General features: G+C 48.9%; 11 protein-coding genes across 11 annotated transcripts; 3 read left to right on the top strand and 8 right to left on the bottom strand.

Annotated features, from left to right (window-relative positions):
• Window positions 1-188: 188 nt before the first annotated feature.
• On the bottom strand, window positions 189-2,526 carry LACBIDRAFT_321455 (uncharacterized protein; the record flags this gene model as incomplete). The annotated part of the gene is made up of 13 exons (XM_001873718.1): window positions 189-355; window positions 408-436; window positions 495-527; window positions 587-820; window positions 871-900; window positions 956-1,153; window positions 1,212-1,278; window positions 1,330-1,559; window positions 1,612-1,781; window positions 1,837-1,934; window positions 1,986-2,029; window positions 2,077-2,117; window positions 2,230-2,526. The coding sequence occupies 13 exons, from the start codon at window positions 2,524-2,526 to the stop codon at window positions 189-191; spliced, it is 1,638 nt and encodes a 545-aa protein (XP_001873753.1).
• Window positions 2,527-3,586: 1,060 nt separating this feature from the next.
• On the bottom strand, window positions 3,587-5,124 carry LACBIDRAFT_243209 (uncharacterized protein; the record flags this gene model as incomplete). Its single annotated transcript, XM_001873717.1, has 7 exons — window positions 3,587-3,794; window positions 3,849-4,017; window positions 4,058-4,307; window positions 4,361-4,420; window positions 4,479-4,626; window positions 4,682-4,838; window positions 4,953-5,124. 7 exons carry the CDS (start codon window positions 5,122-5,124, stop codon window positions 3,587-3,589), a joined length of 1,164 nt encoding a protein of 387 aa, XP_001873752.1.
• Window positions 5,125-6,247: 1,123 nt separating this feature from the next.
• Window positions 6,248-8,266, top strand: LACBIDRAFT_228706 (uncharacterized protein; the record flags this gene model as incomplete). The annotated part of the gene is made up of 6 exons (XM_001874365.1): window positions 6,248-6,711; window positions 6,765-6,889; window positions 6,946-7,110; window positions 7,159-7,773; window positions 7,814-8,049; window positions 8,102-8,266. 6 exons carry the CDS (start codon window positions 6,248-6,250, stop codon window positions 8,264-8,266), a joined length of 1,770 nt encoding a protein of 589 aa, XP_001874400.1.
• Window positions 8,267-8,825: 559 nt separating this feature from the next.
• Window positions 8,826-9,977, bottom strand: LACBIDRAFT_321452 (uncharacterized protein; the record flags this gene model as incomplete). Its single annotated transcript, XM_001873716.1, has 2 exons — window positions 8,826-9,674; window positions 9,738-9,977. 2 exons carry the CDS (start codon window positions 9,975-9,977, stop codon window positions 8,826-8,828), a joined length of 1,089 nt encoding a protein of 362 aa, XP_001873751.1.
• Window positions 9,978-10,530: 553 nt separating this feature from the next.
• LACBIDRAFT_321451 (uncharacterized protein) lies at window positions 10,531-11,863 on the bottom strand (the record flags this gene model as incomplete). The annotated part of the gene is made up of 3 exons (XM_001873715.1): window positions 10,531-11,302; window positions 11,359-11,629; window positions 11,650-11,863. 3 exons carry the CDS (start codon window positions 11,861-11,863, stop codon window positions 10,531-10,533), a joined length of 1,257 nt encoding a protein of 418 aa, XP_001873750.1.
• Window positions 11,864-12,501: 638 nt separating this feature from the next.
• Window positions 12,502-13,369, bottom strand: LACBIDRAFT_321450 (uncharacterized protein; the record flags this gene model as incomplete). The annotated part of the gene is made up of 3 exons (XM_001873714.1): window positions 12,502-12,799; window positions 12,864-13,104; window positions 13,162-13,369. The coding sequence occupies 3 exons, from the start codon at window positions 13,367-13,369 to the stop codon at window positions 12,502-12,504; spliced, it is 747 nt and encodes a 248-aa protein (XP_001873749.1).
• A 462-nt stretch (window positions 13,370-13,831) lies between these two features.
• LACBIDRAFT_186824 (glycoside hydrolase family 61 protein) lies at window positions 13,832-15,045 on the bottom strand (the record flags this gene model as incomplete). Its single annotated transcript, XM_001873713.1, has 3 exons — window positions 13,832-14,495; window positions 14,551-14,704; window positions 14,752-15,045. The coding sequence occupies 3 exons, from the start codon at window positions 15,043-15,045 to the stop codon at window positions 13,954-13,956; spliced, it is 990 nt and encodes a 329-aa protein (XP_001873748.1). The 3' UTR covers window positions 13,832-13,953.
• Window positions 15,046-15,975: 930 nt separating this feature from the next.
• On the bottom strand, window positions 15,976-16,510 carry LACBIDRAFT_302030 (uncharacterized protein). The gene has a single exon (XM_001873712.1). It carries the CDS (start codon window positions 16,361-16,363, stop codon window positions 16,175-16,177), a length of 189 nt encoding a protein of 62 aa, XP_001873747.1. The 5' UTR covers window positions 16,364-16,510; the 3' UTR covers window positions 15,976-16,174.
• A 285-nt stretch (window positions 16,511-16,795) lies between these two features.
• On the top strand, window positions 16,796-18,221 carry LACBIDRAFT_321448 (uncharacterized protein; the record flags this gene model as incomplete). Its single annotated transcript, XM_001874364.1, has 3 exons — window positions 16,796-17,000; window positions 17,065-17,277; window positions 17,356-18,221. 3 exons carry the CDS (start codon window positions 16,796-16,798, stop codon window positions 18,219-18,221), a joined length of 1,284 nt encoding a protein of 427 aa, XP_001874399.1.
• A 461-nt stretch (window positions 18,222-18,682) lies between these two features.
• Window positions 18,683-24,563, bottom strand: LACBIDRAFT_291943 (uncharacterized protein; the record flags this gene model as incomplete). The annotated part of the gene is made up of 13 exons (XM_001873711.1): window positions 18,683-19,868; window positions 19,935-20,000; window positions 20,063-20,173; window positions 20,507-20,549; window positions 20,698-20,740; window positions 20,911-21,075; window positions 21,244-22,374; window positions 22,418-22,457; window positions 22,559-22,589; window positions 22,741-22,851; window positions 23,550-23,992; window positions 24,045-24,288; window positions 24,362-24,563. 13 exons carry the CDS (start codon window positions 24,561-24,563, stop codon window positions 19,823-19,825), a joined length of 2,676 nt encoding a protein of 891 aa, XP_001873746.1. The 3' UTR covers window positions 18,683-19,822.
• Window positions 24,564-26,241: 1,678 nt separating this feature from the next.
• Window positions 26,242-27,099, top strand: LACBIDRAFT_242697 (uncharacterized protein; the record flags this gene model as incomplete). Its single annotated transcript, XM_001874363.1, has 1 exon — window positions 26,242-27,099. One exon carries the CDS (start codon window positions 26,242-26,244, stop codon window positions 27,097-27,099), a length of 858 nt encoding a protein of 285 aa, XP_001874398.1.
• Window positions 27,100-27,846: the final 747 nt, after the last annotated feature.

The following is a 27,846-nucleotide window of genomic DNA, read 5'->3' as shown; positions in this document are numbered from 1 at the left end:
TCAAGTCTTGTTGGACTTCCGCGCACAGAGTATGCAGCCCGGAAAATGTCTTGTGTTACTGAGTCGCAGGCTCACTACAATCAACATGGGAGTTGGTAAAGCAATTTGCAATAGTTATTTTGTATGAAATACAAAGAAGGCAAATTGCGATACGTCTACTAGTAATTTGAATACGGCGTCTTCGTCGATCAAGCAGTGGCTTTTGGCAAGACGCTGACTCTGATGGGCAGGGTAGGTTCAATCTGGCCCGAATCCTTGACAATCGGGGTGATACTTCCACCCATGTTCCAGAAAATCTCGTTCTTGGGGTCGATGGAGAACCTGAATCTCGACAAAAGAACCGACAAGATGAGCTCTGCACGGATATGGTTAACAAAACACACGCAAGTTCCGCAGGCTTCACGTACTCATTTCCATCTCTGCGAACTTGTAACCACTGTAGAATTGTAATTAGAGAATTGTAAAAAAAAACATTGGCAAGGCGGGTGACTTACATGCAAGCCCTCTCGCCAAGAGTGAAAGTCATCCTGCAAGGAAGCGTCGTCAATACAAAAATCAGGACGACGACATCGGAGGGGTGGCGTACATGTGAGAAAACACGGCCGGAAGTTTGGCTTGGAGGACGCTGGTACGCAAAGGTTCCAACCAACGTTCAGGAATCCACTCCTCAGCATCTGCACCCCAAACGCTTTTGTTGCGGTTATAACCGACGATGGATACAATCGTATCAGTTCCTGGTTCTATGGCAATTTCGCGAAGCTCCTTTCCATCTGTGGATTGGATAGGATATAAAATAGGGATGACAGTCGGCTTGACAGAACTGGTGAGAGGGTGAGAAATGAAGAAAACATAATGAATATGGAAACTTACGTTCGGTAGAGCTGATCTACAGGGGGGTAACTGGATGTCGTTGAGTACTTGTTTGGCGAACGAACAAGTGGAAACAGCTACTCACACTCGAAGGGTCTCCTTACAGATGGCGTCGAGGTAAGGCAGCTCCAGCAAGTCTTCAAACTCCAAGTCACCTTTAGCTTCACGAGCCTTAGTCACCTCTTCGCGGAGTCTTTCTTGAGCATCGTGGTGAAGGGAGAGTTGATGTATGATTCTGGAAAGCACCCCAGCAGTTGTCTCATGACCTGCGAAAAGAGTCGTCCTACGGAGGCAAGAGAAGTCAGCGAAGTTCCGCAAGCTTTCACTTATGGTGCATTTACGTGATATGGCTAATGATCTCATCCTTGTCGATCTTCTCATCGTCTTCGGCCTCGTCGTTGTAGCGCACTTGGGGCGAACATCAACTTAACGACCTTCGAGATAATGCAACGGACCCACTAATAGCACTCAAGATATCGCGTCCGTAACTCTCACCGTCGGCGAAGGCCTGTTTTCTGGTTTGAAGAATGTCTTGAGCAATGTCGTCCATTCTGTAGATGACTGCCTTCACTCGGTGCAAGTCAGGCCAGGGAACCCAATCAACCAATCTCTTGCGGAACCAGGCGGGGCCGAGTTGAACCCAGTAGGGCAGAAAGGCACGGTAGGTAGAGAGTTTGAAAGTAAGGGGGCTGAACAAGGGGATGAACGGGTTAAAATAGAGGCATAAAATCGGTAAAATACTTCAAAGCTTTGGCGGCATCGTTATATTCATTCGGCTTGCTTTCGTTCAACCCATCGAAGCGATACCCGAGACCGGTGCCAACATACTCAAGGGCGGCAATAGACATCATGCGATGCATATTGATGACGCCGTCATATTTTTTGATCTTCTTTTCGATATCATCACAGAGCTGTCGTCAAACACGCTATATGATTGCAGTATACCGAAACAGGATGGACACCTACCTCGTAAGCAAATGGATAGAACACGGGCAACAATGTGCGCAAGTATTTCGATGCGAAGTACGGGGCCATCAATCGGCGTTGCTTCAAATGCTTAGCGCCTGTATCAATATTAAACGGATGCAAATTTCAGGCGTTACCGGTTGAAATACCTGTGGTTCCTACCAAACCATAACCGAAGGACAAACGGCTACGACTACAAGATGTTAGTTCTTGATGTAGCACACGTGTGGCAAGACTTACAGCAAGTGATATGCGTTCGTTTCATAGCTGGGGCGATCTGCCTGAAAGATGGCAGTTATTGCCAAGGGATCAGTAATGTATAATTGCTGGTCCTGCAGTGTTCAAAAAATTCGTGTCGTCGAAAAAAGATGAACAAGGAAAAAGCGTACGAACCCCGAAGAGGGCATTTATCTTCAAAACACCACCGTAAGTCTCCTGAATGCTCTTTTTGAATTGCCAAGCGTTCTTATGAAAGAGTTGATGCCAATTGCCTGTATGAAGATGAGCCAGAGTGGATGATTGAGGCCAAGCTTCCTCACCAGTCCATATGTTGTCGCAGGGTGGCCCAGCAATGTGGCCTATTGCCGCGCAACGTTTATACAAAGGGAAAACAAATTGTTTGATTAGAAAGGTGAGCAGCCCCAACGCGAGGACCGTGAGTGTGGTCGCAGGTATAGAGGACAGCGGCATTTCGAATGGGGATCAACGAAGGACGCAGATGCTCAGAATATCGAAGTTCCCCCCCAAGATATATGTTTCCGCGCCAGACATTAGGGATTTGCGTATCTCGATTATCTTGAACACGATCTTAAGATTAAGTCCGATTGTAACTTCCGACCGCAGCAAACTCGGAGCCAGGGCTTTGTTCGGGCAGAGCTAGCGTAAGGTGCTTCGACACCAATCTACCCTGTCGGTCTGAGCGTGGATATGCACGCAAATCCGTGTGCTTCAGCAAAGGACCACAGAGTCACTCGGGGTACTGAGAGTCAGAGAATCATCACAGACCCGCGCTAGCAATATTGATACGGCCGTGGACATGTTCTTTGAAACGCCTTGTACCATCTGCTCGCTAAACTTCGGAATCTTAGTGGCGCGTAGAGCAGGTTAGAATCTGTGTTGATGTTCAGGACCAAGTGATTACTTGAGTTTGCTCCGGTGTTCTCCGGTACCTGGTGAAACAAACAGACCAAAGCAGCGTCGATAATCGAAAACAGGGGCTTTGAATCTCTAGCAAGGTGTAGTACCTTGAGTCAACCCCGTGCTATCGTTTCCCAAGCTCAATGGTAATTTCTGGCCTGAGGATTCACAATATGATATACAAAACGGAGTAATTCATCATTCAAATCTCTCATGTAAGTACTTAGTTTCTCTTCAAATGAAGAGTATAGAAAACCGCCGAATTTTGAGCCCCGTCAATCTCTCACAAGTAGAACGAGACGAATTTTTTTAAAGTTACCGTATCCGAGCAATCACGGATTTTGCAAAGCGCTCAACAATTGTACTGCAGAAGCTCATTGTAAATTCCAATTTACTATCATTAGTGGACTTGACATATGAACCTCTCTCCGAGATTTTCAAAAATGAATGAAAGTATAACTTGGAATTTGCGTGGTTGCGTACAACTCTTCAAAGGTCGCGCTGATCGTTGGTTTGAAAGGAGGAAAAAAGTTATCTAAATTTCATTCGGCCAGTGTAAATAACGTCGGGATAGTTAGATTCAAAGACACGCGTACGACAGGGAACATGTAAGTTACTGCTCAACCCTGCGGAAAATAATATCCATATCTTTAGGCAGACTCAATGCGAATGGAGAGAAACCATTCTTGATGCTGTCATGATGAGGCGAGTCAGCTGGAAGATTCCATTCCCATTGTTGAAGCAACATCGACGCCAAGGTCCTCAGCTCGTACATGGCAAAGTTCCTTGCAGGACATTGCCTGGGGCCAAGGGCAAATGGTCTGTTACAGGCAAAGATCGAAAATAATTTTCGACAGTCATGAAGGACGACGTACAGCCAAAGACTGGCGTCGATTCGCGCCTCTTCACCATCGCCTTGGTTCATGAATCTTGTAGGGTCGAATTTGTACGGATTCGGCCAATAAGTTTCGTTGTAGTGGATGGCACAAATATTCATGATCACAGATGCCTTAGCTGGAATGTGATAGGACTTTCCGTTAGAACCTTTGAGCAGGACAGACCGTTCGGAGGAACGAGGGACGACATAGGTCTGGAATAATAGCCCTCAATATTGGTGATAAAATGACCATTAACGACAAACAACTCACAATGGGGGTGTTGATCCGGAGGGACTCTCGGATGCAAGCTTGAAGGAAAGGCATGTGACGCAGATTTTCGATGTTAGGTTCATCTTTTCCCAGAGCCGCAACGACTTCTTTTCTAGCGCGAACCTGTGCCTCTGGGTGTTTCGAAAGGTAATAAACGAAACTCGACATTGCGCCCGCAGTCGTGTCCTTTTCAAACCTTGATCAATGATGGTAGAGTATACAAACGTTGCAATACTTACATGCCCGGCTATGAAGAAGACGACCATGTTATCCCGGAACTCTTCGTCGGTCATCTCCGGCTATACATGAAGAGAGTCAGCCAAAAATGGTCATGCTCATGAACTGGCGTTAACGCACCTCCTCAAGCATATAGGTGAGCATGTCATTGCCGGGACGTTGTTTTTTGTCCTCTAGAAGTTTGCCGAAGTCATTCACGAGATCGTCGATCTTACGAATGACGTGCTTGCGGGGGAACCAGGTTTCGAGTTTTGGGAATACCAAAAATCTGGGAGGGTTTCGAATGAGAGACCAGAGATGTGCGTAGAAAACTGTTGACGTACAACGGTGAAGCAATGCTGTCCATGACCTCGTTATATTTCGCCACGAAGGGACTGTGATTGTCGACGATGGTGTTGAAGTCATGTCCAAGAGCGGTTGTGCCTGATAGGAGGCACAAAATGAATCGGCTTGCCTCTGTTAGTGTTGTGCTAAAAGTCACTTACCAACTGCGTCTAGCGTAAAGCGCTGAGAGAGAAATAGTAAACATGTCAAGACTTTTGATTGCGCAAATCATGATCAAAGCAGCCCTCACCATTGTCAGATCGTCGAAACGGAGACGTCCGCCGTCGCCCATGACGGAGAAGAGTCTTTTGGTGAGCGAAGCAAACTTCTCAATAGGCACATTTCGATTCAGTGCGGATTTGACAACGCGGGAGTGCCGTTGCCAGTTAACGCCGTTAGAAAGGATGACATTAGTGCGGCCAACAAATCGCCATAGCAACATTTCATCTATTCATGAATCAGCTTGTAACAAAAGGTGTAGGTAAAAGCGTTCATACCGGGGGGTTCCTCTTTGGGCCAAGTTACAGCGTCCGCTGATATGTCTTTCGCGATCTAGGACCAATTAATTGCGTTTCAAATTTCAAATTGATAAATACCTTGTGATCGAGTACGTGGACTATCCATCTTCCGAGAGCGTAAACAAGGACGACCCCTTCGTCCGCCTTGTTTGCGAAGGGAACAATGAGCCTTTTGATGCGCGCGTCCTCTACTTCACCGGTAATGTAGCTCCAGAGGAGAGGTAGAACGGAAACGCGAGGCAGATGGCGAAGTTCTGGCGGGGGCGTAAGTAATTTATTAATAAACAGGGCGGCCAGAATCGCGACAGTGGTGACTATCGGAATGATGTCAAATGCCACGAACATATTGGAGAAGGGTTACGACTTCAATTGCCACTCACCACAGGTGGGCTACTTTAATACTTAGCCGCGACTGCTTCAAGAACCAGATGACTTGCATGTGGGTCAAAGATGTCGCCAAAGTCGAATGCTCTGTACCAACGGCAAATGATTATGATTTCTCAAACAGTGCGAAAGGTGTTAACCGAGCTTACCGCGTCGTCGATCATGGCCGATCCTCCTTGGAGATATAGATCCGAGTACAGCATTGCTACTCCGAGTGAGCGCAGCGTATAACAATCGGAGTGGTTGGGAGGGGTGCTTGCCGAGCACCTGGGCGCTCTTGCGAGACAGGGAGGAGCATTTGTTGCGAAAGTTTGAGCAGGTGTCCCATATAATTCGTGAGGGTTGTAAGAGATCCGCAAAAATGACAGCGATTTGGGCGATCCATGAAGTGAGTGGAATTGAAAAGTCCTATTCTTGGGTGACGCGTATAGGCGGGATTCCCACGGCCGTAGGGATGATATCAGCCGACTGCATTCTAACTTGATTTGTTTTGATGACTATCTCTTGCCGTTCCCAACTCAGGCGACACTTGGCCCATGGGTATCATTGCAATGGACGCCGAGTTGCGGCTACGAAGATGTCGGGAAAGCTAGATGTATAAATGCTGGGACTTCGTCTCCTGGGTAAAATCAGCTCGCCTCTGTTCGCCTATCTTTCGTGAACATGTCGACAAGGTTGCTTCTCCTCCTTCTACTTGTCAACGCAGCAATTGCATGGCAAAAATGCAAGACTTTGCCTGGCGACCCTTCTTTCCCCAGTCCTGATACCTGGGCCTCATTTGCCAAAAATCTAAGCCAGCCACTTGTTTCGAACCAATTGCCCCTTGGCGCTCCCTGCCACAAAACGTCTCCGGCATATGACCCGCAAGCTTGCGCCGCCGTCACAGCCCAACAATTCAGTCATACCTTCCTAGCGGCAAGCCCTAACGGTATCCAATGGACGAATTATATGGAACTCGTGGCCAACGACACCGTCCAGCAGTGTGTCTTTGACCCCCAACCAGATGCCACTTGCTACCAAGGACGAGTGCCCTCGTACTCAATCAACGTTAGCACTGTTGCCGACGTACAGCACACTATCAGGTTTGCCACCACTCACAACTTACACTTGGTCGTCAAGAACAACGGGTAAGCCACTCATCTCCGCTCTCTCTACTTGCTGCTGACGAAACACGCGATAGTCATGAGAATTTGGGTCGCATGTTCGGTTACGGTTCCGTCGAACTCTTCATGCATAATCTCCAAGATTACACGTTCACCGACTCGTTTGTGCCGGAAGGTGCTCCCAGTGGCACCGCTGGCCAAAGTGGTGTGTAACGTAGCATCCCTTCGTCCACAGCGATATCTGACATTATTCCTCAGCCGTAACCATCGATTCTGGCGTTCAGTGGGGTACCTTGTACAGTCTCGCTTCCCAGAACAACCGTACCGTTGCTGGAGGTATTGGCGCAGGCGGAACTGTCGGTGCGGGCGCCGGATGGCCCTTGGGCGGCGGCCATAGCATTTTGTCTCCTTACTACGGTCTTGGTAAGCTTTAACGAGTTTTCTGGTTCATTTTATTGATTATCAATAAAGGTGTCGACAACGTCCTCCAATTCTCCGTCGTCCTCCCTAACGCTTCTTTTGTCGTCACGAATCAGTATCAATATCCCGACTTATTCTGGGCTCTTCGCGGCGGCGGAGGACCCAATTTCGGGGTCGTGTTGAAAACCACTTTTAGGACTCACCCCAATCCTCCGTATACCGCTGCCTTCTACGCTGCCACTGCGAGCTCGAATTCATCATACTTCCAGCTCCTTGAAACCTTTAACAAACATCACAACAGCATCGCTGACTCTGGATGGGCTGGTTTCTGGCCGTTCCAAGACCAAACCCTGTATTTGACCCTCATCGCTCAAGGGGCTCCTACCTTCAACACCACGGCGAATTCGACCTTGCAATCCTTCATCAGTGATTCAGCCGCCATCCCGGGCGTGAATATTACCCTGAACAAACAAATCGTATACAGCGACTTTGAAGACTGGTACTACAACAACTTTATTAACAGCACGAATGGCTTTGGCTTTAATTACACTGTTGGAGACGCCGGCGGCCTGCGCATCACCGTCTCTTCGTGGCTCATTCCTCGTGACGTATTCGACAATAACGCGACTGCGCTTGCTGAGGCGTGGATGGGAATTCCCGCTAGCCGTCCCTTGTATGTTTTCCATATGTGACTGTAACCCACAAGTACTTATTTGTTGCCATAGCCTGGTTGGAGGAGGAGCTGTTGCTCAAGGCGACCCAGACTCTGCTGCAGTCACCCCCGCCTGGCGTACCACCATCAGCGACATGACCATTGCGAACGCATGGGCAGAGAATGCCACGGTTGCGGAGATTCAAGCTATCAAGCAGGGCGTCTATGATCAAATCCAGCCCTTGCGCGCATTGGCCCCCGTCCCTCTCGGTGGTCAATACATTAACGAGGTGAGTGCTTGTATGTCTTTGATCATCCACTCTTTGATAATATCGTTCGTAGCCCGATGACCTTGAGGTAGACTGGCAAGGTGCTTATTGGGGCAGACACTACCCCCGACTCCTCGCTCTGAAGAAGATAATCGACCCTAATGACTTGTTCATTGTTTACAAGGGCGTCAATTCGGAGTCATGGGATGCGAATGTCGTTTGCAAGACTCTTCCTTGATTTTTGTTTCCATCTACATTTTTTATCAAGCTTAACTTTTTTCTTTCAACCAGTGCAAAATTTCCCCTCTCTTCATTCGTAATTACTAGTGCCTTGAAAATAATTGCTAGTACCTTCTTATTTGGACAACACGAGCATCCATTTCAAATTTTGACTCGCACTTAGCCACAGCTAGAAATAGATGGAGATTAGCCTTTCAAGCGGTCTTATAAGGCTGAGATGCAGTTCTTCTCAACTATAGCTTCCGTTTGTGATCTATCATGACAGCATCGGCCCCCTAGCTCAGTGGATTAGAGCGTGAGATTCCAGTCTTATATTCATGGGGATAGCTTTGGTTTCCTCAAGGTCATCCGTTCGACTCGGGTGGGGGTCAGCGTCTCTTTTTAGTTGGAGAACGTTCGGGAGACTTTTCAAGGGTGTAGACAATAAGTACCATGGTTATTTAATTATCTTTTGGGTCCCCAGTGTACAGAGGCGGAAAAAAATATTTGTCGTTTGAATAAAGCAACATTATGATTGAAGGAATCAGACAGCTGTCACGCTAATCCAATTGTTCTCGCTACCTCATTCCGTCAGTCGCAAACGGAGAGCGCGATGGTGATCCCTGTGCCGGGCGACTCAGAAATTCGGCAGGGCGGGAGACGTCAGTTGATGCCAGGTTGCTACCATTGGACGCGAACGCTGCACTGGGTGAAGTTTTATGGGCGAGAGAGGGAGGGGGTACGTCAAGCCCCTGCGCGTTAAGGCGATATGACGTTTGTAAATTATCGCGGCTGCCATCTAGGGGAGATGCCATGCTATCAGGAGAGTCCCTATATCTTGCAATACCGCGTTCATAATTATTCCCCAAATCCTGAGGAGTAGTGGCGTCGATTATAGATTTGCTAAGAGGAACGGCCTCAATGGTCGGGTTTGAATTTACTTCACCAGGAAAAATCTGACTGGGATCCGTGCCTGGGAAGTGCTGACTGGCTCGGTGTCGACGATACCACATTGCAGCCAAGCCTACTATGCACAGTGCCAGAATGGTGCAGACAACACCAAGGGCAATGGCGACATTGTGGAGTTTTCGTTTGGAAGACGAGACAGATTGGTCGACTGGAGAAGCCGGCGAAACGGGAGGATGGGTCGACGACGAAGATGGAATTGATAGTAACGAAGATGGAGTTGACAGTGATGGCGACGTGGAGCCGGTAATACTAGTAGTCGTGGACCCCGCTTGAAAGATCGTGAATTCGTTCGATTGAGCGTAAATCGTGTTGGGGTAATTTGCGCTCAAAACAAGATTTACTCGGTAAACTGCACCAGGTGTAGGCCATCCGCCAGCTGGAGGAGAAATACTCGCTGTGAGGAGGTTGCTATCAATAAGGAGGGAGAGTGTTTGATCACTCGGAAATAAGCTGCGGTTCTAGATAATAAAGTCATTTAACGGTCGAAAAATGGAGGTATGTGAAGATGTCTGCGCACTTACTTGGTTTGTGAGAATAATGGCGAAATCGAGAGGGTCAGTGATGACTCTCTGCCAGGAGACGCTGGGGATGAAGAAAGCCTTGGTCAACCAAACATGATGTGGATAAGGCAAGAATTGCACTGACGTTTGTGGCCCTTGATTTGTCCAGCCGTTGGAAGCGCTCGGCGTAACCACGAAAAGCGCGATGCAAGAAGAGCTCCATAGGAAAAATGTTGACGTTAAGACAGCTAGTATCCGCATTGTGAGCTTGCCCTGAGCGACGAAAGTGATGGTGGTAGAAAAGTTGTTGAAAAGTGGACAAGAGCGTGTATTATATATCTGCCCGACCCGCGAAAAGGCGCTGGCCTGTCTTTCAGTCCTTCAGAGCTTTCTTCCGTTCCTGATGTCAGCGCCCCCCTCTTTACATCACGCGAAGGTGCGTTCTAGATTCACTGACGGCTATGTCGCTGTCAGGGCGGTGTCAACGTTTACAAAACAGGGCAAGTACAAACTTTGAAAGATTAGAGAATATAATCCCCTGTCAGGTCTACGGAACCTTTGAACCTTCATTCGATAAGCACTAAGCAGAAGACGTCATGGTGGAAGGAAAACAATCATGTTTGGCTATCCTTTGTATCTCTTTGGGTATGTGAAGGCCTGGTCTCACGTTTTGCAGATAAATTTCGACTTTCGTTAGATAACAAGAATTCTGAACGGCACTTGACGATTTTTGTTGCAGGTGGACATTGTCGACATTAATATCGTAAATTTTACGTATGGTAATGTAAGCCCGAAAAAAAGGTCAAGACCGATACTAAGTTACAGGAGCGTACGCCAACGATTGAGGGAACGGCAGTCCATATGAGTTGCGCGCCCCCGTTCCATTTGTGCTCATCCCGTCAGTCATGAATATAGTTTGGGGGGAACTCGTGTAGGCGAGGGAAGGATGGGGCATATCTGATGTAACCGTATTAGTTCCAGAGGATGCACGTGGTGGACTGTTAGCAAAGGCAGGAGGGGGAAGATCCTCCAACCCCCTGCCATCAACATGATACGGGTATTGGCTAGGCACGAGATCGTGATGACTGGCCTGGAGATCACGACCTGGCCCATGGAATAGATTTGAACGTCTAGATGAACCTGTATAATCTCGTCGCCCAAGGCCAAAGGCGGCCGCTGGTTCTGTCACGGGTAAACCATGAGGGTTGTCGTTTTGCGGACCAAGAGGGGCATCGTCTGGGTATTCGCGAATATCAGGTCCATTATAGATGGGACCATCGGTGTTGACTTCACCCGGACCACCGCGGATTGATTGATTGCGCAGGTACCACCTGCGCCAGTACCAGGCTAGGAACATTAAACCAAGTGCGAAGAGAGTGCAAACGATACCAAGGCCTATGGCCAAACGGTGTGCCTTCGTACTTGAAGACGGCGAGGAGGGAGGTATAGACGAGGAACCCGAAGACGGCGTCGAAGGAGTTGACGGTGAACTGGAAGAAGTTGAAGAAGCACTCGACTCGACAGGAACGAAAGAGGGAGACGGTGAAGTTGCTGGTGACGGGTCTCCCGCGTTTAACGACGTGTATCTGTTCCGGACCCATGAGAGGAGAAGAGGCAAAAATAGATATAGAGATATTCGCACATCAACATGTCCAGAATAGCGTAGTGCTGACCAGCTCCAACAGATACCCGAACCGTGTGTTGCTTATTTTCCAGACCATCAGCTTTCGCGACGATGCGCGACTTTGCAGTCGGCGGACCACTTCCGACATTTGGTTGGGTATGGTCTTGCAAATCGAAGAGGACTGGAGCACCTCCATCTAACGAAATGGCCGTATTGACAACATATGGCCACAGCGATGACATGTAATAGATGGCGACTCCTGGATATTTAATGAATAGGTCGCCAGGACCTCTGTAACGGAAAGCATACCTGTGAATGTAAACGTCGCGTAGGCATTCGAATCTTCTGTGAGCATGTGTGCGCCTCCAGCGTCAAAGGCGCCCGGCGCGGTTAATGTCCAATTCGCAAGGGGCACATAGGTGATCTGGGCGTTCTGGTCGTCAATGCTTATGTTCTGCATGCCTCGAACCAGCTGAGAACAGAGGACAAGGAGGAAGAGCAGAATCCCGGCACTTCGATGCATGGTTGAGGTGGCACCCAGGAGCGAGAGCTCGGCAAAGTCTCATCGCCCATCATATACAAGGTTTTGTGAGCCCTCTTGCTGTCACACCCTGACATGGCACCAACATCATAGATGGCACTTTTCCCGCTTAGTTCCCACCAGTCAGCCCGCTGTTGACTTTTCTGGGAGACGAGGCACCTTTTTGATATACATATGTCATAGAGGCGCCGAGGCAGTAGTTTTTCTGTGCTGAGGTATAACAAAGGTACGAAAAGCAATGCAATGCACACCTTTTCTTGAAGAATCTTTCTTTATGAGATCAGGAAATGTTGACAGTTGTACCCTGCTGTGTACGCCAAGACGCAACACGTGAAGCTATAGAGTCTTGAGGGCGGCACTCACGAGGCCTAGGCTGTTCTACCCTTTTTGGTAGCTTCTAATTAGCGCTGAGGATTGATCTCAGGAACCACCAACTTTCCGAAGAAAGAGCAAATCATCGATAAGACTTTCATTATGCAAAAAGGGAGCTGATTGTTGGAATCTAAGGTACTCATACAAAACGTATGTGGGTAAGTAAGTAAAGATGAGAGGGCGTTTCTTTGCGTACATCATTATCATGAAGATCTTCAAAAGCAGGTGGAGGGAGTCGTCGCTGGGTATTAAGCGTTATCGTTTTCAAGTTTATCTTGCGTATGCGGGGTGGGCAACGGGCGGAGGTATCGCCACACAATGAAGACGGTCAAAAACGCAAGCACCGCGGCGGCAACTCCAAATCCGATTGACAGCCTCAATGTCTTGGTAGATTTCGAATCGGAGACACCGGTTGTGGGTGAAGGATGCACCACGGCCGGTTGCGTCGCAGTAGTGGTCGCTGTGATCGTAATAGCGTGCTGGGAGAATGAAGTGGGAGGGTACGATGGTGCCGAATAAGAATCCGAAGGGTTGAGAGCGGTGTAACTGATTGCAAATAGGTCAGCGTAAAGATAGTTACGAGGAGACTCATGAAAAGCAAGAGACGCACACTAACGTGTCCACAACGGCGGAATGCTCCCCAATTCCAACAGATAATCGGACGGTGTGCTCTCGGTTCTTAAGGCCAGTCGCGCTGGCGATAACAACTGCCTGCCCATATTCTTCTTCTGGAATCGTGCCCATTTCCCGATACTCTTGCAGGTCGAGTAACAGCGCTGGTCCATCATCCAGAGTGATATCTGTCGTAACGGGGAACGGCCACTTCTGTGACAGGTAGTAGACAGCCACACCTACAAAATGCATAATAAGTGGCGCTGAGCACTATGCAAAAACAAAGGAGACCTCACCATGAAACTTCACCGTCGCGTACGCTTGAGAATCATTCTTGGCCATTTTGTAGGTGCCATTCTCGGCCATCCCATAGCCAGGGAGTACGACATTCCAGCTCCCCGAGTAGACAACTGAGGGGTCGCTGTCATCAATTGACACGTTGTGGAACGCGAGCGCGACATGGAAACCAAGGAGGGCCAAGAGGGTGAACAGGTGGGGAAGCATGTTGGGCGCACTCAAGTCGGTGTTGCTCTGTCCCCGAGCCCCTCTTATATCTCACAAGTTGGCGGCTAACCGTTAAATTAGATTAGACCCCTGATCCCACAAGGCACGTTCACTTAGCCTCCGATCCGCCGATGCCAGTCCCGAATTGCCAATGTAAATCTTGAGTCGTTTGGGGCTTCGTCACTGTCAAGCATGTTGCGAAGTCGCCAGCGGGTTCTACATGGCGGGTTGGCTGACAACAACGACGATGAAGCCAAGATGAACTTGAAGCAAAGCTTTGCGGGTCCCGATGGCTTCCGAAACAAACAACAACAAGCTACTAACAGGCGCCTTCGCCACTTGATGGCGATTGGCATGAGCTTAACTCTGCTTGCGCGTCAAGTTGTGTTAACTTTATTAGATGACCTCAAGCCTCAAGGTAACGTTACTGTAAATCAAGGCTGAGGGTTCATATTCATGACAAAGGATCGAATTCTCTCTATTTCTCTTCGTTCTATAATAGCTGTGTACATGTGCAGATAAATTAAGTGGCAGATAATACAGATGCGTCAGTATAGATATACATATCCAGATAAGAACGAAATTTATATGCTGCGGCGCGCTACAACCTTGCGCATAATCCTGCTGAAGTGTCTGGGGTACAAATCAGTGGCATTCGCCGCACCCGTCGCAGACAAGGCCGACGAAGAGGCAGACTTCGTTTGCCTCAGCTTGCAAGACTTGCTCTTAGTAGCGGTCGGCTTAGTGGGTGCCGAGCCAGTCGTCGTGGAGGTTGTTGTGCCATTTCCAGAAGTAGTGGTACCATTTCCAGAAGTCGAGCCACCACCGCTGCCAACGAATGCAGCGACTGGTGGGCCGGGGAATGTGTATGACGAACCAGCGTTGTACACATTGGGATCGTAGATACCAGGGTCTGAATCGCTATACGCTCCCGGGAGGCTGACCAACTCGGATGCAGAGGGCACTCCTGTACCCGATCCGCCGACTTTGATCTGCGAACAGGCAGGATAGAACTCTGCGCCTCCCATGGAGACCGCGAGCTGGAGAGAGATGATTTCGTGTCTGACGAGGTAGTTCCCTGGTGCGAGGTTGGATGGGAGTTTTACCATAGCGAGAGAGCCCGTCACTGAAGGAGAAATCAATGTAGTTCCTTGCTGTGAGGGTAAAGAAAAGGTACGAACTGACGGCCGCTTGGGCCCAAGTCGTTGAGCCTGGGGACACCTGACCAACTTGGTCAATCTTGAACCATTTGGCAGACTGCCCATCACACTTGTCACTTGTTGTTGAGCCGCACGAGGCTAGGTATGTAAGCATTGGGCCGGTATTGTGAGGCCACTATCAAAAGGTTAGTCGTCGAAAGATAGAAGCTGAAGGATGCGTACGTTACCACCACCTGCGCCTTTCCAGTTGAAACCGAGCGTATCACCAGGATTCGCAGTGGCGATCAATGTAGCAGGCTGGGAGCCTGTCCCACAGCTGAGCGCCGTGTTGCTGGCACCCTTAACCGGATCTTGGGCAGAGACTTGGCGAATAATGCTATCGATGGTTGTACCACCGTTGCCTGACAGACCGTTGCCCGGGTAGTTTTGGCCGTTGATGGTCATTGCGTGAAGGATGCCATGAGCATAAGTGGAGGCGGCGAAAAGAAGGGGTAAGAGTGTGCCTGTTCTCTTCATCTTGCGTATTGTACGATCGGTCGAAGGTTGACGTGGGTGAAAAAAGAAGAGTATATCGCACAGCGACTGGGGGCAGCGTCAAGCTAAGTAACTGAAGATGAGGAAAGGATCGTAAGACGTCGTGGACAATCTAGTAGTCGCAACTCACCAGCTCCTTTATAGCACTCGATGGGTTGCCAGTATTGTGCAGGTCATTCATTGTTCCTCCCGGCAGCCTCAAGGCAGAACCGAAAATGTTGGTCGTATTTGGAAGGGTTGAGCACAGCCACTGCTGGAACAATGCGGCGCCTATCGCCGACACAGTTCTTCCGCAATGATTCACACGTTGAGGTGCTTTGTCCAGACTCCAGAGAAAACGTACAATTCCGGGCTCGAAGATTCCTTTTTTTTTTAGCAAAGGAAAGTCATTTTTAAAAGTGGGTCCAAAAGACGAGGGCAACCATTTTCCAAAGCCTTGAAAATAAAAGAACAATATCAAGGGGAGAACTTAGAAGCCTCTGACCTCTCCCGCCACGGAACTTGTTGGAAAGATTGGAGGAAGATGGAAAAGAGATAAATGCACGCGAAAATGTAACTCCGATGTCGCGGAGTAATAACGGTAAAATCAGATCGCCTCGCGAATGCCGACTGCAAAAATTGGCTAGGGAAAAGAAATTCTCTCGGCACACTGGTGCGCCAAGATTTTATGTGGATGTGTTACAACTTACAAGGCGTCGGACCTATTCTCCGTCCCAATCGAGCCAGATGAAGGTAAAATAAATTTAAGACGGACATTTTGGAAGTGAGGCGGGTGCGTTCTTCAAAAAGGAACAACAAACATGATGAAGCATGTTTTTTAGAAGGGGAGACGCTTGAGGAAGGAATACGCTCAAGTAATCTCTGCATGCATAGTATGTGCCAATAATAACGCTATGTATGAGCCGCAGTGAGTTTTTTTTGGTAGAGCCCCACTGCGGTTCTATATTTAATCCCGTCCTCAAGTTATTTATAGCCCCATTTACATCCATATGCTACGCTGCACAACCGCACCTTTTCCTCAAGCCCTACCTTTAGCTCAAACAGTTGTCTTCTTCAAGAAAAACTTCAACACTACCACCTGTCCCTTCATCCAACGTTGTTTGTGCACCCCTTATGCAAGGGTATGTTCGATCGCGGAAGAACAGAAACAAGTTATCACACGAAGGCTTTTTGGTGTGTCAGGCCTCTGAAGCAGGTAATTCATCTGAGTCTCGGGTGAGCCGTAGGCTTCTTGGAAATAAATGTCAAACGGTACCCCACAGTACTGGCGATTATACATTACCATCCTCCAGGCCGTCATTGATCCCGCTCACTCAATCTATAATGAGAAAAGACATGAAAAAAAATATCCTTGTGCTTATCGGTCACTGTTACTTACGATCGTCGACCACAGAGATATTGAGGCATGACAATGCTGCCAGACGGTTTAGACAAGCGTCCCACTCCTAGTCAGATAATATGAAGCCTTGGTGAGCGGTCAAATTTTAATCCTTAAAGAGTATTACCTTCGAAATTCCACTGAGCTGGGTTGGAAGAACACAGATTGAATGAAACTCGAGCCAGAGATTTAGCCCGGCAATTGCCGAATATTATTATGTCCCAATCCACGCCGATGCGGTGACGTTCAGCCATGTTCCTGAATGCTTCGAACACGAGTTGATACGTCGGACTCTGGGCCCACTGAGGGTGTCGGCATGATAGACGCCAGGTCGAAGCCTCTCCAAACTTGACGATGTACCTGCTCCTTGTCGCCCTCTTCGTCGTTGTTCTTCGACTCGTCGATGGGCGGCACAACGTCACCATTGACGATCAGGATCCCTCAATCGTCTATGCACCCACAGGCGCCTGGAATCGATCCGCTGCGAGTGCATTGGATTATGGGGGCTCTCACATCCTTACGCAAAATTCGAATGCGACTGCGTCGTTCAATTTTACTGGTGTGTTCGACCTCTTCTTGGATTTCATAACATTACAATTTGCTCATCTTCTATCTGCACTCAGGTGTAGCTATATACTTTTTATCACCGCTCTGGCCTTATCTAGTCAACACAGCAGTTTCACTCGATTCCGGGCCCATACTCCTCATCGACTTGGTGGATCACAGCAGTTCGACCAGTGCTGTGCAAGGCCCGGAGACTGTAGAATCTCATGTTGTGTGGAACGCTACTGGGTTGGCGAATGGGCCACATAGACTTGTTATCTCAGTTGGTGCTGGTCAGCCATTTGCCATTGTAGACGGCTTGATGTATGGCCATCCTCGTTTTTTGTCATACGCTTTCAATTAATTCATAGATTGTGAATGCAGCTACACCGTTCTTGACCCAGCTGATCTCGGCTCCTCTTCCGTTTCATCATTATCGCCTACTCCCGTGCCTACTACCACAGGTCGCATTCTTGCTTCCCAAGTCCCATCTCAAACCTCCACGTCCACCAAAAAGCATGTCCTGCCAATCGCCCTGGGAACCGTTCTGGGTGTCCTCGGTCTTCTTTTCATCGCTGCAGCGTTTTGGTTCTGCTGCAAGCCAAGAAAACGGCCACCTTCCGAAGCCTGGACGGTACAAGGCCCTCCTTCATCCACGATTCCCTCTACACCTCAGATGACGGGAAGCTCGTCATCTCCAATCACGCCAGGCCAGTACACACCTTCAAACCAACGCTATCCAGGACCACAATCCAGTCAGACTGCCTGGCAAAATCCTCGCTACGGATTCGTGGGCATGCCGTTACCTGCTGTGGTAGGTCACCAGTCATACGATCCCAACTATCCGCAGCAAGGGGATATGAACGACCCTTCGAACATGCGAGCCCCGAATAGGTATCAGCATGGGGCTAACACCCTCTCCACCATCACCGAGAAATCCACTCCTCAGCATCGCGAGGGTCAAGTGCCGCTGGCCAACTCCAACTCCCCAGCATCTCTCAACACAGATTTAGCGTATTATACGCCGCAAACGGGGTCAGAGATGGGGAGCGAGCTGAGGTCCAATTCTGCTTTGGGGTATTCGCGTCCTGACGCGATAGGGAACGGAGCTCCCCAGCGTACCGACATTAATGTTGGACATCAGCGTTCTGATCTGCGTGGTGCTTATCAGAATCCTAACGCCCAGAGTAGCGGGTGGTACAATGGTGGGGTCCAGAATGAAAAGAAGCAACGGTAGGAGGATCTACCGCGGTTTCTTCCTACCTGTCTTCTGGCAAACACACAAGAGCATCTTCATTATCGACGTCCGTCGGTACTTCGACCACGAGTAGAGCTATGGATGGAACTGTATATTCTCGTTCTAGGTAATGAAATGAGATGGACATGAAGGTCATAAAGTAATTGGGATAAATATGGTACACTTAATTCATTTGTCTGTCAAGCACATGTATCTTACACATAGATAAAAGCGGGGCTACCTGTACGGGACTCTTTTTGATATGGTGGGGTTGGACAATTCTACATAATTAATATTACTTGCTCTACATAGAGGGTTTATCAGTTCACGGCGGATGTTCTCTCACAGAGGGGCAGATCCTATTCTGGGAAATCAGATTGAGAACAATCCCGCGAATCAGTCACTCTCGAATTCGCAGGGGGCTGCTTCGTCTCAAAAAAAGTTCACCTTCTATATGGTATATCTACTTCACAATCGAAGGACTGTACATTTCTATGCGTTCCAAAAGTATTATTTACGATATGGACATGCAAAGATTTGTATGTGTGGCCGTGCTTGGCGTCAAACGCGACTTTGATCATGCACGTGCTCGTGCCAGCGATCTTCGTTGCGCAAACCAACGTCCCCGACTTCACCCTCCCGGAGTAAGTCCACTCGATATGCCGACTACGATGTCTCGTAGTGGTAGGAGATAACCGCGAACACAGCCCCAGTATTTGCGGCGAATCCATCCAAGCTGGATCATCGACCAGTATTCGCAGTCTCTGAGGGAACATCGACGTCCTCCGAGTCGCTGGTGTAGACTGACATGCCCAAGGTGCTTCTTCTATATTCCCTACCCTCCAGCGTCCATGATTTTCTGTTATCACCGTTCCGAACATTGCCAGCTCGAGGCTGACTTCCCCCTACTTGGGTGCTGTTTCCGGGGCGGGCTTGTGCCAGAGGTACACTTTTCGGCGGAGAGGAAGTTCTCGGCATTGTGGCAGATTGGTCCTTGTTGGTAGGATTTGGCCCGTTCGCTTCGATATATGGGTCGTAAGGCTTGTATGGATCATACCATCCGTGCTCGCTGGGGTCGTAGCCGCCCTCATGAGTTCCAATGAGCGCTGTCCCCGGACCAGTACCATCGGGAAGGTCGGAATCGTCGATGGTCCAATTCCGAATAGCTTGATGCCTCTCTCTTGCCTTTGCCTGTTTTTTTCGGACAAAGTACCACCAAAGCAAGGGCAAAATAACAAGTGCAATGACGGTGCATACTATCCCTATTGTGATCCGCACAACGCGTCGAGTAGAAGCCCTGTCGTAATCCGCTTCGGGGTCTGCGGATGGGTATGGGGATGAGGATGAGGATGAGGAGGTGGACATGCTTGTGCTGGTCGTGGTGGCACTAGTGGTGGATGAGGTTGTTGACGAAGTGGAACTCGTTGTGGTAGTCGAAGTGGAAGATGACGCTGTTGTCTCGACGATAGAAAACTGATCGGACTGGGCGAAAATGGAAGCAAGGTCGTTGGGACTTAAAACGAGGTTGACGCGATACCCGGCACCTGCTGTGGGCCACCCGCTTGCAGGTGGTTCGATATCCGCAGACAGAAGAGTGCTGTCTACGACAGGGAGGAGGACTTGGTCATTTGGAAAGAGTGTGCGGTTCTGAACAATGGTAACACGTCAGCGACGTGTATGAAAGCGAGATGCGTGGTGCCCGCGTGGCCTTACTTCACCTGGTTAGTGAGAACAATACTAAAGTTAGCTGGGTCGGTGACAACGCGCTGCCAGGAGATCCTATTGTCCAAATCGAATTCATGAAATCAACAGTGGTGTCTCCAGGCCGGAAGAACACGTACGTTTGAGGCCCTCCATTCGTCCATCCAGACAAAGCGTTGGGTGTAATTACTTGTAGAGCAAAGCAAGATGCCGCGAAAGGTACTAGTATGACCACTACTCTGAGCGGCATGCTAGCACGGAAGAGACAAGTTTGACAAGACGGTGATTGTGGTTGGTGGGAAAGGTACAGACATGACAATTCAATGGAATGTGCGTTTTTAGGTTGGTCAGGGCAAGTGAATGTTTACATACTTTTCCTCGTGGCGTGCGGCACGGCACAGCCCGACGCAAAAAAACCCCATTCGTAGCAACGGCGTTACGGAAGCAATAGATTCCAGTTCTTCAAAAATCCACAGCTGCGAAAGCTTGGGCTTCCAGAATCATCAGTTGATGTTGCAGAAACCAAGACTCAGGTAGTATTACTGCTTCGAAAATTGCCTTGTAAAAGTCAAGGTATCATACACCTCATTCCGACTCCGAGGTACCATTTCCTTAAAATTCCACAGCCTGCGCAGGCAGTGTCAATGACGGTGTGTAAAAATAAATACAAGGGCGGAGACAGAACGGAATGCTCGACAGATTGAAGCAATCTCGGAATCAATACCCTGTTCTCTAGTGCTTTCCCATAACCCTTCGTCCTCCTACATTGACTTACAGTGAATCATGAAGTTAATTTTGTGTCTTGAAATACGAAAGACCTGGAAGAGTGTCTAATTTGATCTGGATTCTATTGATTCTATACGCCGAAAATAATTGATGCAAGACATGAGGTAAACATCTGTAAGGCTTCGACAAGAAACTGTTTTCTGCTTTCCGTTTGGCGGTGTTTTGTCGACGCGTCGCATCACATGATTAACTGGAGTTTTACACTGGCAAGCCATATGATACCGCCAGCGTCGACTTCAGGGTGGCTGATCACTGACTTCAAGGCTGAGATAAGCTGCGAACTAGCCTTTTTCTTCTTTTTGAGTGGCTCCGACTTTGACAAGTTGCGAATCGCGTTATCTTTCTCCGTATTCCTCATCTTGGCTTGCTACATATGTAGTAAGCTTGAAAAAATGGCGTCAAACTGTTATAAATTTATAGCACACTGTCATCCAATTGAAGTGAGGGTGAGTATACAAATACTCACGTTAAGAGATCACGAATCAATAACTTGCGAACCATCAGGATACTCCAGCCGACATCCACGACCAATCACCTTCTTCACGGCAAGGGGAAACCAATTACTTTCAGTAATCATGGCCCAGTCTCCGTAGAGTATGATGACCTGAAGTTCTGGCAAGGACGTCTCCATAATGTCATCGAAATGCCGTTGATAACGTTTCCGTAAATCAGCAACTGGCTGATCTAAATTCGATCCCGCGTGAAGACCGATGCACTTCAGTCCGATGTGCAAAATGTGAGAGACCGGGAATCGCATAAACTCTGGCGAGTAGTTGAGCTCACGAAGGTTAGGGCATCGCTCGACAATTCCAAGAGGGACCAATTCCACCAACATTGCGTCCCGTAGGAACTCTATGACCTCAATCTGTGAATTGAACAAGGCTGAAGGGGTATACCACAGAAGGCTGCAGTCTGTGATGATGTGCGTGAGCTTGGGGAAAGACCAGCCCTCAATCTCTCGGCGCAAGTTCGAGTTAAGGCCCCGCACATGGAGAATAGAGAGATTTGGTAACGTGATTTTTGTTGGAGGGTACTTAGAGGATCGGGATGCGGCGCAGCGGATGTCGATTAGCAGATATCGAAGGTTGTGGGCAGCCGCGACCGTATTTCGGACAAAGTCAAGACCGTGATCGAGATAAGAAAGTTGGGGGTCGACATTAAAGCCGCGGGCATATTGCCAATCGAAACGCCTGAATTGGGAAAGGCTGAGGTTGGGTAGGAATAGTGGGGAGGTGTCGTCGTCACGCTTCACAAGGATGGTGGCATTGGGGCAATGGTGTATGATATTCGTGAGGTGCTTTGGACTCGGCCATTCAATCTTCCAGGATGAGAGAACGATGCGTCGTACGTTGTGCCCATATCCCTTCCCTACAGCTGCCTTTTCCGATCTCGTGAGACCGCCGAGCAGTAAGATCAAGTGCTCTCCTAGGTATACGGTCTCGTACATGTACTGGAGTGACAGTTCTCGCCAATATTTGCAGACAAGAGTTAACGATGCCTTGGTGGTCCATGCTTGATTTTCTTCAGTAAGATTAAGATGTGGAGTCGAGCTAAAAAGGGTGCGGAAAGGGAGATAATGCGTTTCTAGCGGCGGAGAGTCTCTCGTCACGGTTGCAGTTCGAAAGATGCGGAGCCATATTTCTGTTGGGAGAGCCATGACGAGGAGCTTTGTACTTCACAGGTTGTAAAACGTCAACACAAACACACACCTTTATAGCGGCTTGAACGTCCTTGGCGAGGGGAAACCAACTATAATTGATGCATTGCGGAGAGACACCGCCAACACAGGATCCCTGAAATTCGGCGGATTCGGATGATTCGGACAAGACCTGAAAGGGAAAAGGGCTTACCTATTTCGGGCTGTGGGCATTTTGGATGATTCTATACAAACATAAGAAAAGGAAGAGGCCTCCCCGTTGCCTGGAAATACAAACTGCAATAAGACACCGCGACGCGATGGAAGAGCTCTAAAAATCGTGAGAATAAGTAGGTGATACTCCGTGAAGCACGGAACAGAATTATGTGGACATACCAAGGACATACCGTCCCCCACCATATCTCCCTCCACCAACGTTTGCGGACCGAGTCTGCCAATCGTTGGAGGTAACTTGACCAAACGTTTTCATATCGGTACAAAGTGTAACTTGGAAGTTGGAACAAAGTTGCATTTGGTATTATTTGGTTCGGGCGCATAAGGTTGGCCGTTTACTACATGTATAGAGTCTCCATCGCGCCATCTCTGTTCGAAAGTGAAGTCCAATTCAAAAGTACGAAGACGAGGGCAAAAAACAAATACAACAGCCATTCCAATTTATGCGTGGTCCAGATCGTAGCCGGTCGTCTATGAATACACAAATCATGAGTTGAAGGGAAGGGGGGGCGATAGATCATAAAGTCACAGAGGTGAGGGTGCATAGCGATAAGCAGATCAAGAGACGGGGGTAAACAATAAGGGTTGGGGGTATGTCCAAGGTTCCGTTGATGAAGAAGGGTTTGGGAGTGAGGTATTCGATGGCGATGATGATGCTGCAACTGCGGGTAAAACCCCTTGCGAAGAGGCAGGAGATAAGGTGCGAGCACCATCTTGTGGGGAGTTTGAGTAAAAGTAAGATACAGGCCCAGGCCTTGTCGCAGAAAACGAGGCTTCAGGTATTGATGTGAGGGGCGTAGGCTCGTGTCCTGCTTTGGGCCGTGGTTTGGGCTTATGTTTTGATTGGCGTTGTGTTGCACTCGACGCAACCGCCGCTGTCGCCCCGCCGGAGGGAAATACCCTGGGCGGCCTTGACGACGACGGCGAAGTTCCAAACACGTAAGGTCGATGTATGGACTTGGACCTCGCACCTCTCCCTGCCAAGTTTTCAGATGGAGGTAACGTCCTCCCACTGCTTTTTGAGCTCGATCTTGACAGCGGTGTCTCAATCATGGCTCCGCCTCCGCCTCCTCCTAAAAACAAGGGCCCATTGTCCGTCGCCATGCCCATAATCGGAGGTGCCTGCCAATCCGGATTGTCGCCGGTGACGACTCTCTCGCCAGCCCACATAGTTTCTGCTTCACGTTTCTGTCTCCTGCGACGATAAAACCAGACGATCGCGCCCGCGACGAGGAGGCCAAAGATGGTCAGGACGAGACCGAGGGCGATGGACAGGCCTTTTTTAGCGGTGGGGGTATCGTCAATGTCAGAGGAGGATGTTGGTGTTGATGCGGCGCTGCTGCTGCTTGAGGTGGAGGTGGCGGCTGTACTCGTCGACGCGGACGTGGTGGTGGTGTCATCTGTAGCTGTAAATCTGCAAAAAGGATAAAACAACGCAGGACGATCGAGGTGCGTGGAGGACGTACATCAATGAGTCAACGATGGCATACTCCTGCCCAGGACCAACAGATATGACGAGGGTGTGTTGTATTGTGTCATCCAAGCCCGTTTGACTCCAGACAATGCTGGACGCGACAGTCTCGGGTCCGTCTATAAGCTCCTCTGACGAGTGGTCGGTTAAATCAACCAAGGTTGGCGATCCTCCGTCCAACGAGATCCAGGTGTTGATTGTAAACGGCCACATGCCCGATGAGTAGTAGATAGCATCGCCTAAAAGAAGAAAGAATGACGACGTCAAGATTCTGACGCTTATCGGGGAAAGGATACAAGGAAGAATTCGAACCTGTGAAGGTGAACGTAGCCGTGGCGACTGGATTGGTGGTGACTTTATGGGTGCCACCAACATCCATGAGGTCCGATACTGTATTCCAGCTGCCCCTCGGTGCGTAGACGATGGAGCTATCGCCGTCGTCGACAGTGATGTTTTGCTGACCATTGCTGAGAGCGACGAAAGACAAAATGAAGAAGAATTTGAAGTTGGGCATGGCTTAACGTTGTTCCTTCGTCGCTGCTGGTGTCATAGCGTCGTTAACATGAAGATGGCCAATGACATGGCGAGACCAACGCCATCGACGTTCTTAGGGGACTGCGGCGGTCACGAGGTGATCACCAATTTGTCAACAATAAAAAAATATTCCGATTTTTTGCTCACTCCTGAAGACTCCTGATTTCTCGCTGTCCCATGTACATTATCATAAAATCGGAAGTGTTTTGAGTACAAGGTAAAATATCTCATCTTTCAAAAGAGATTGGCGCGCTCCAAGAGTGAACTTCCATCCAGGCCCTTCCGAGGAGACAAGAAGGTATCACCGATACCTCTTGATTGCTTCAGCTTGTATTTGACATCCACAGCTGTAGTTGGCCCATGTCCGAGCCCGGATTCAAGAGAAATGCAATCGGCAGCCTCATAATCAAGCCCTCAAATACAAAATCGATATAGCCCCACCACTCCGGTACGGTTTCCAGAGAAGCAAAGAGCTCCTTTATGTTCTCTGGACGCTTTCGGTTAAAAATAACATTGACTCGTTTCAGCAGTCCCCCGTTTTTGGACGCACACCGCTTAAAAACGAAGGATAACAGATGTGCTTCAGAAAAGCTTGCACATTCCGACCCTCCGCAATCAAATTCTTCAAGCAAAGGGCAGAGATAGTCAGGGTATCTGCCAGAAGGAGTGAGGCGGTCGGCGATTTCCTCATCGACAGAACCAGAATTGAAATTATTGAGATGGAGATGGGTGATGAATGGCACTGATTTCAAGCAACATATAAGCTCATTTTGCGACATTTCCCATATTTCAATGGAAAGTTTCTTCAACTTGATACCATTCTGAGAGAGGAAGTCCATCAAAACGGAGTTTTGGTTTCCTGGTACCTCATGCCCATAGGACTTTTGAACTTTGATCTCCACATGACGGAGGGCTGGTAAATCGAGGTATTTTAAGAAAGCCTCGTCCGATGATCTGCCAGTGAGGCCGAGGGAAAAGTGCTGGAGAAGAGGGAGAGTAAGGGTGTACTGGCTGGGAGACATTTCAAGACTGGAAGCATCGGATCCGGTGTTTCCTAGGCGGAAACTACAACTCACGAGCAGCGGGCAGTTCTTCAATACTTTAACGACTTGGCTGTACCTAAGGTAGTTAGTTCAGTCACATGGGTCCAATAACAACGGAACAGCCGGACATGACAATCAGTCGTAGTGAACGGGTCAGCCGGGGCGGCCGGTTTGATTGCCATTGTTCCATTGGCAACGAAGCGGCCGGTTTCTGACCCTGGCAGGGTTTACGCTCCCGCGGCGGAACCACTTTTTCAACCGACGGGCTCTGACCACGTCCCGACGGGCTCTCAGCCCATCCTGATGGAACTACAAAAAAATTTAACTGGGGCCTCTCTCCCCTTACTTACATCCATCTAGATCTGTAGCATAATGTATCTTAATCTTTATCTCATCCAACTCCTGCAAGATAGTCTCCATATCAACCAAAAACTGAATTTTGTCCCAACAGGGAAACACTCACCTTGTAGTTAAGAAATGAAAGCTTTTCATTTAGCTACTCACACCTTGTCTACTCATTTGTGGCTCCATTGGGGTGTCAAACTGGAATTGATGGTTCTGTTGGGGATGTCTCTGTCAGGGTGTTTGACATTGAGATTGAAGGTGCCACGGGGGATGTTTCCGTTGGGGTGTTTGACATTGAAATTGAAGGTGCCGCGGGGGATGTCACCGTCGGGGTGTTTGAGGTTGAGATTGAAAGCACCGCGGAGGATGTCACCGTCGGGGTGTTTGAGGTTGAGATTGAAGGCGCCGCGGGGGATGTCACCGTCGGGGTGTTTGACATTGAAATTGAAGGTGCCGTGGGGGATGTCTCCGTCGGGGTGTTTGACATTGAAATTGAAGGTGCCACAGGGGATGTCACCGTCGGGGTGTTTGAGGTTGAGATTGAAAGCACTGTGGAGGATGTCGCCGTCGGGGTGTTTGAGGTTGAGATTGAAGGCGCCGCGGGGGATGTCACCGTCAGGGTGTTTGACATTGAAATTGAAGGTGCCGCGGGGGATGTCTCCGTCAGGGTGTTTGACATTGAAATTGAAGGTGCCGCGGGGGATGTCTCCGTCGGGGTGTTTGACATTGAAATTGAAGGTGCCATGGGGGATGTCACCGTCGGGGTGTTTGAGGTTGAGATTGAAAGCGCCGCGGAGGATGTCACCGTCGGGGTGTTTGAGGTTGAGATTGAAGGCGCCGCGGGGGATGTCTCCGTCGGGGTGTTTGACATTGAAATTGAAGGTGCCACGGGGGATGTCACCGTCGGGGTGTTTGAGGTTGAGATTGAAAGCGCCGCGGAGGATGTCTCCGTCAGGGTGTTTGACATTGAAATTGAAGGTGCCGCGGGGGATGTCTCTGTTGGGGTGTTTGTCATTAAAATTGAAAGCACCACAGAGGATGTTGCCGTCGGGGTGTTTGAGGTTGAGATTGAAGGCACTGTCGGCAATGGCCCCATCAGGGTGTTTGACCTTGAAATTGAAAACATGACCTCCACAATATGGTCATCTGTGGCATGATCTTGAATACGTCAAGTTAGCAGAGCACTTTATTGACTGTGGCAGAGCATTTGATTGACACTGACAGGGAATTGAGAATTCAAAATGTTGACTCCCGCGGGGCATTTGATTGACTCCGACGGGGCATTCAAAATTCAATGTCAGCTCTGGCGAAGCATTTATTCAAGATAGAGGAGTCAATCCACTACAGCATTTTTAAGCTGGTGCCCAGATCATCCATCCATGTGAACTGAAACATGCAATGGCTTGGAATATGTGATTTGCAGAAACAAGAAATATATTGTCAAGAAATCAACGCACAATATTGATGAAAGGTCCTGCTAGTAGCCATGACAAATCCTCATAATACAAAAGAAAGATCCACTGAATTGGAGGTCAGATAGTTGAGGTGTGCACCATTTAGTTTTTAGAAGTAGAACAACTCTGGCAGCCCGCCTTACCAAATATGGGCCAGCGGCAACCTAATATGGAAGGAGCGCATTATTCACACACCATCTGAAACTACGCACTGCGCCGCGCTCATTGGCGATGCAACGCGCCAACAAAACAAAGACATTGGGGGGATCCCAGAAAGGAATAGAATCATTTGGAATAGTTTTCTCAGTGATTGAAGAAGTTTTTGTGAACAGACCTCGGAAAGAGCTATTTGGTGCATGAATCTTTATACAAACCAGTTGCACAACATGCCATTTTGCATACATCAAGTTATATTTTTTTT

Source organism: Laccaria bicolor, genomic scaffold, assembly GCF_000143565.1.
Source record: "Laccaria bicolor S238N-H82 LACBIscaffold_1 genomic scaffold, whole genome shotgun sequence".
NCBI lineage: Eukaryota > Fungi > Basidiomycota > Agaricomycetes > Agaricales > Hydnangiaceae > Laccaria > Laccaria bicolor.
This window is presented reverse-complemented; position numbering and strand designations above follow the sequence as displayed.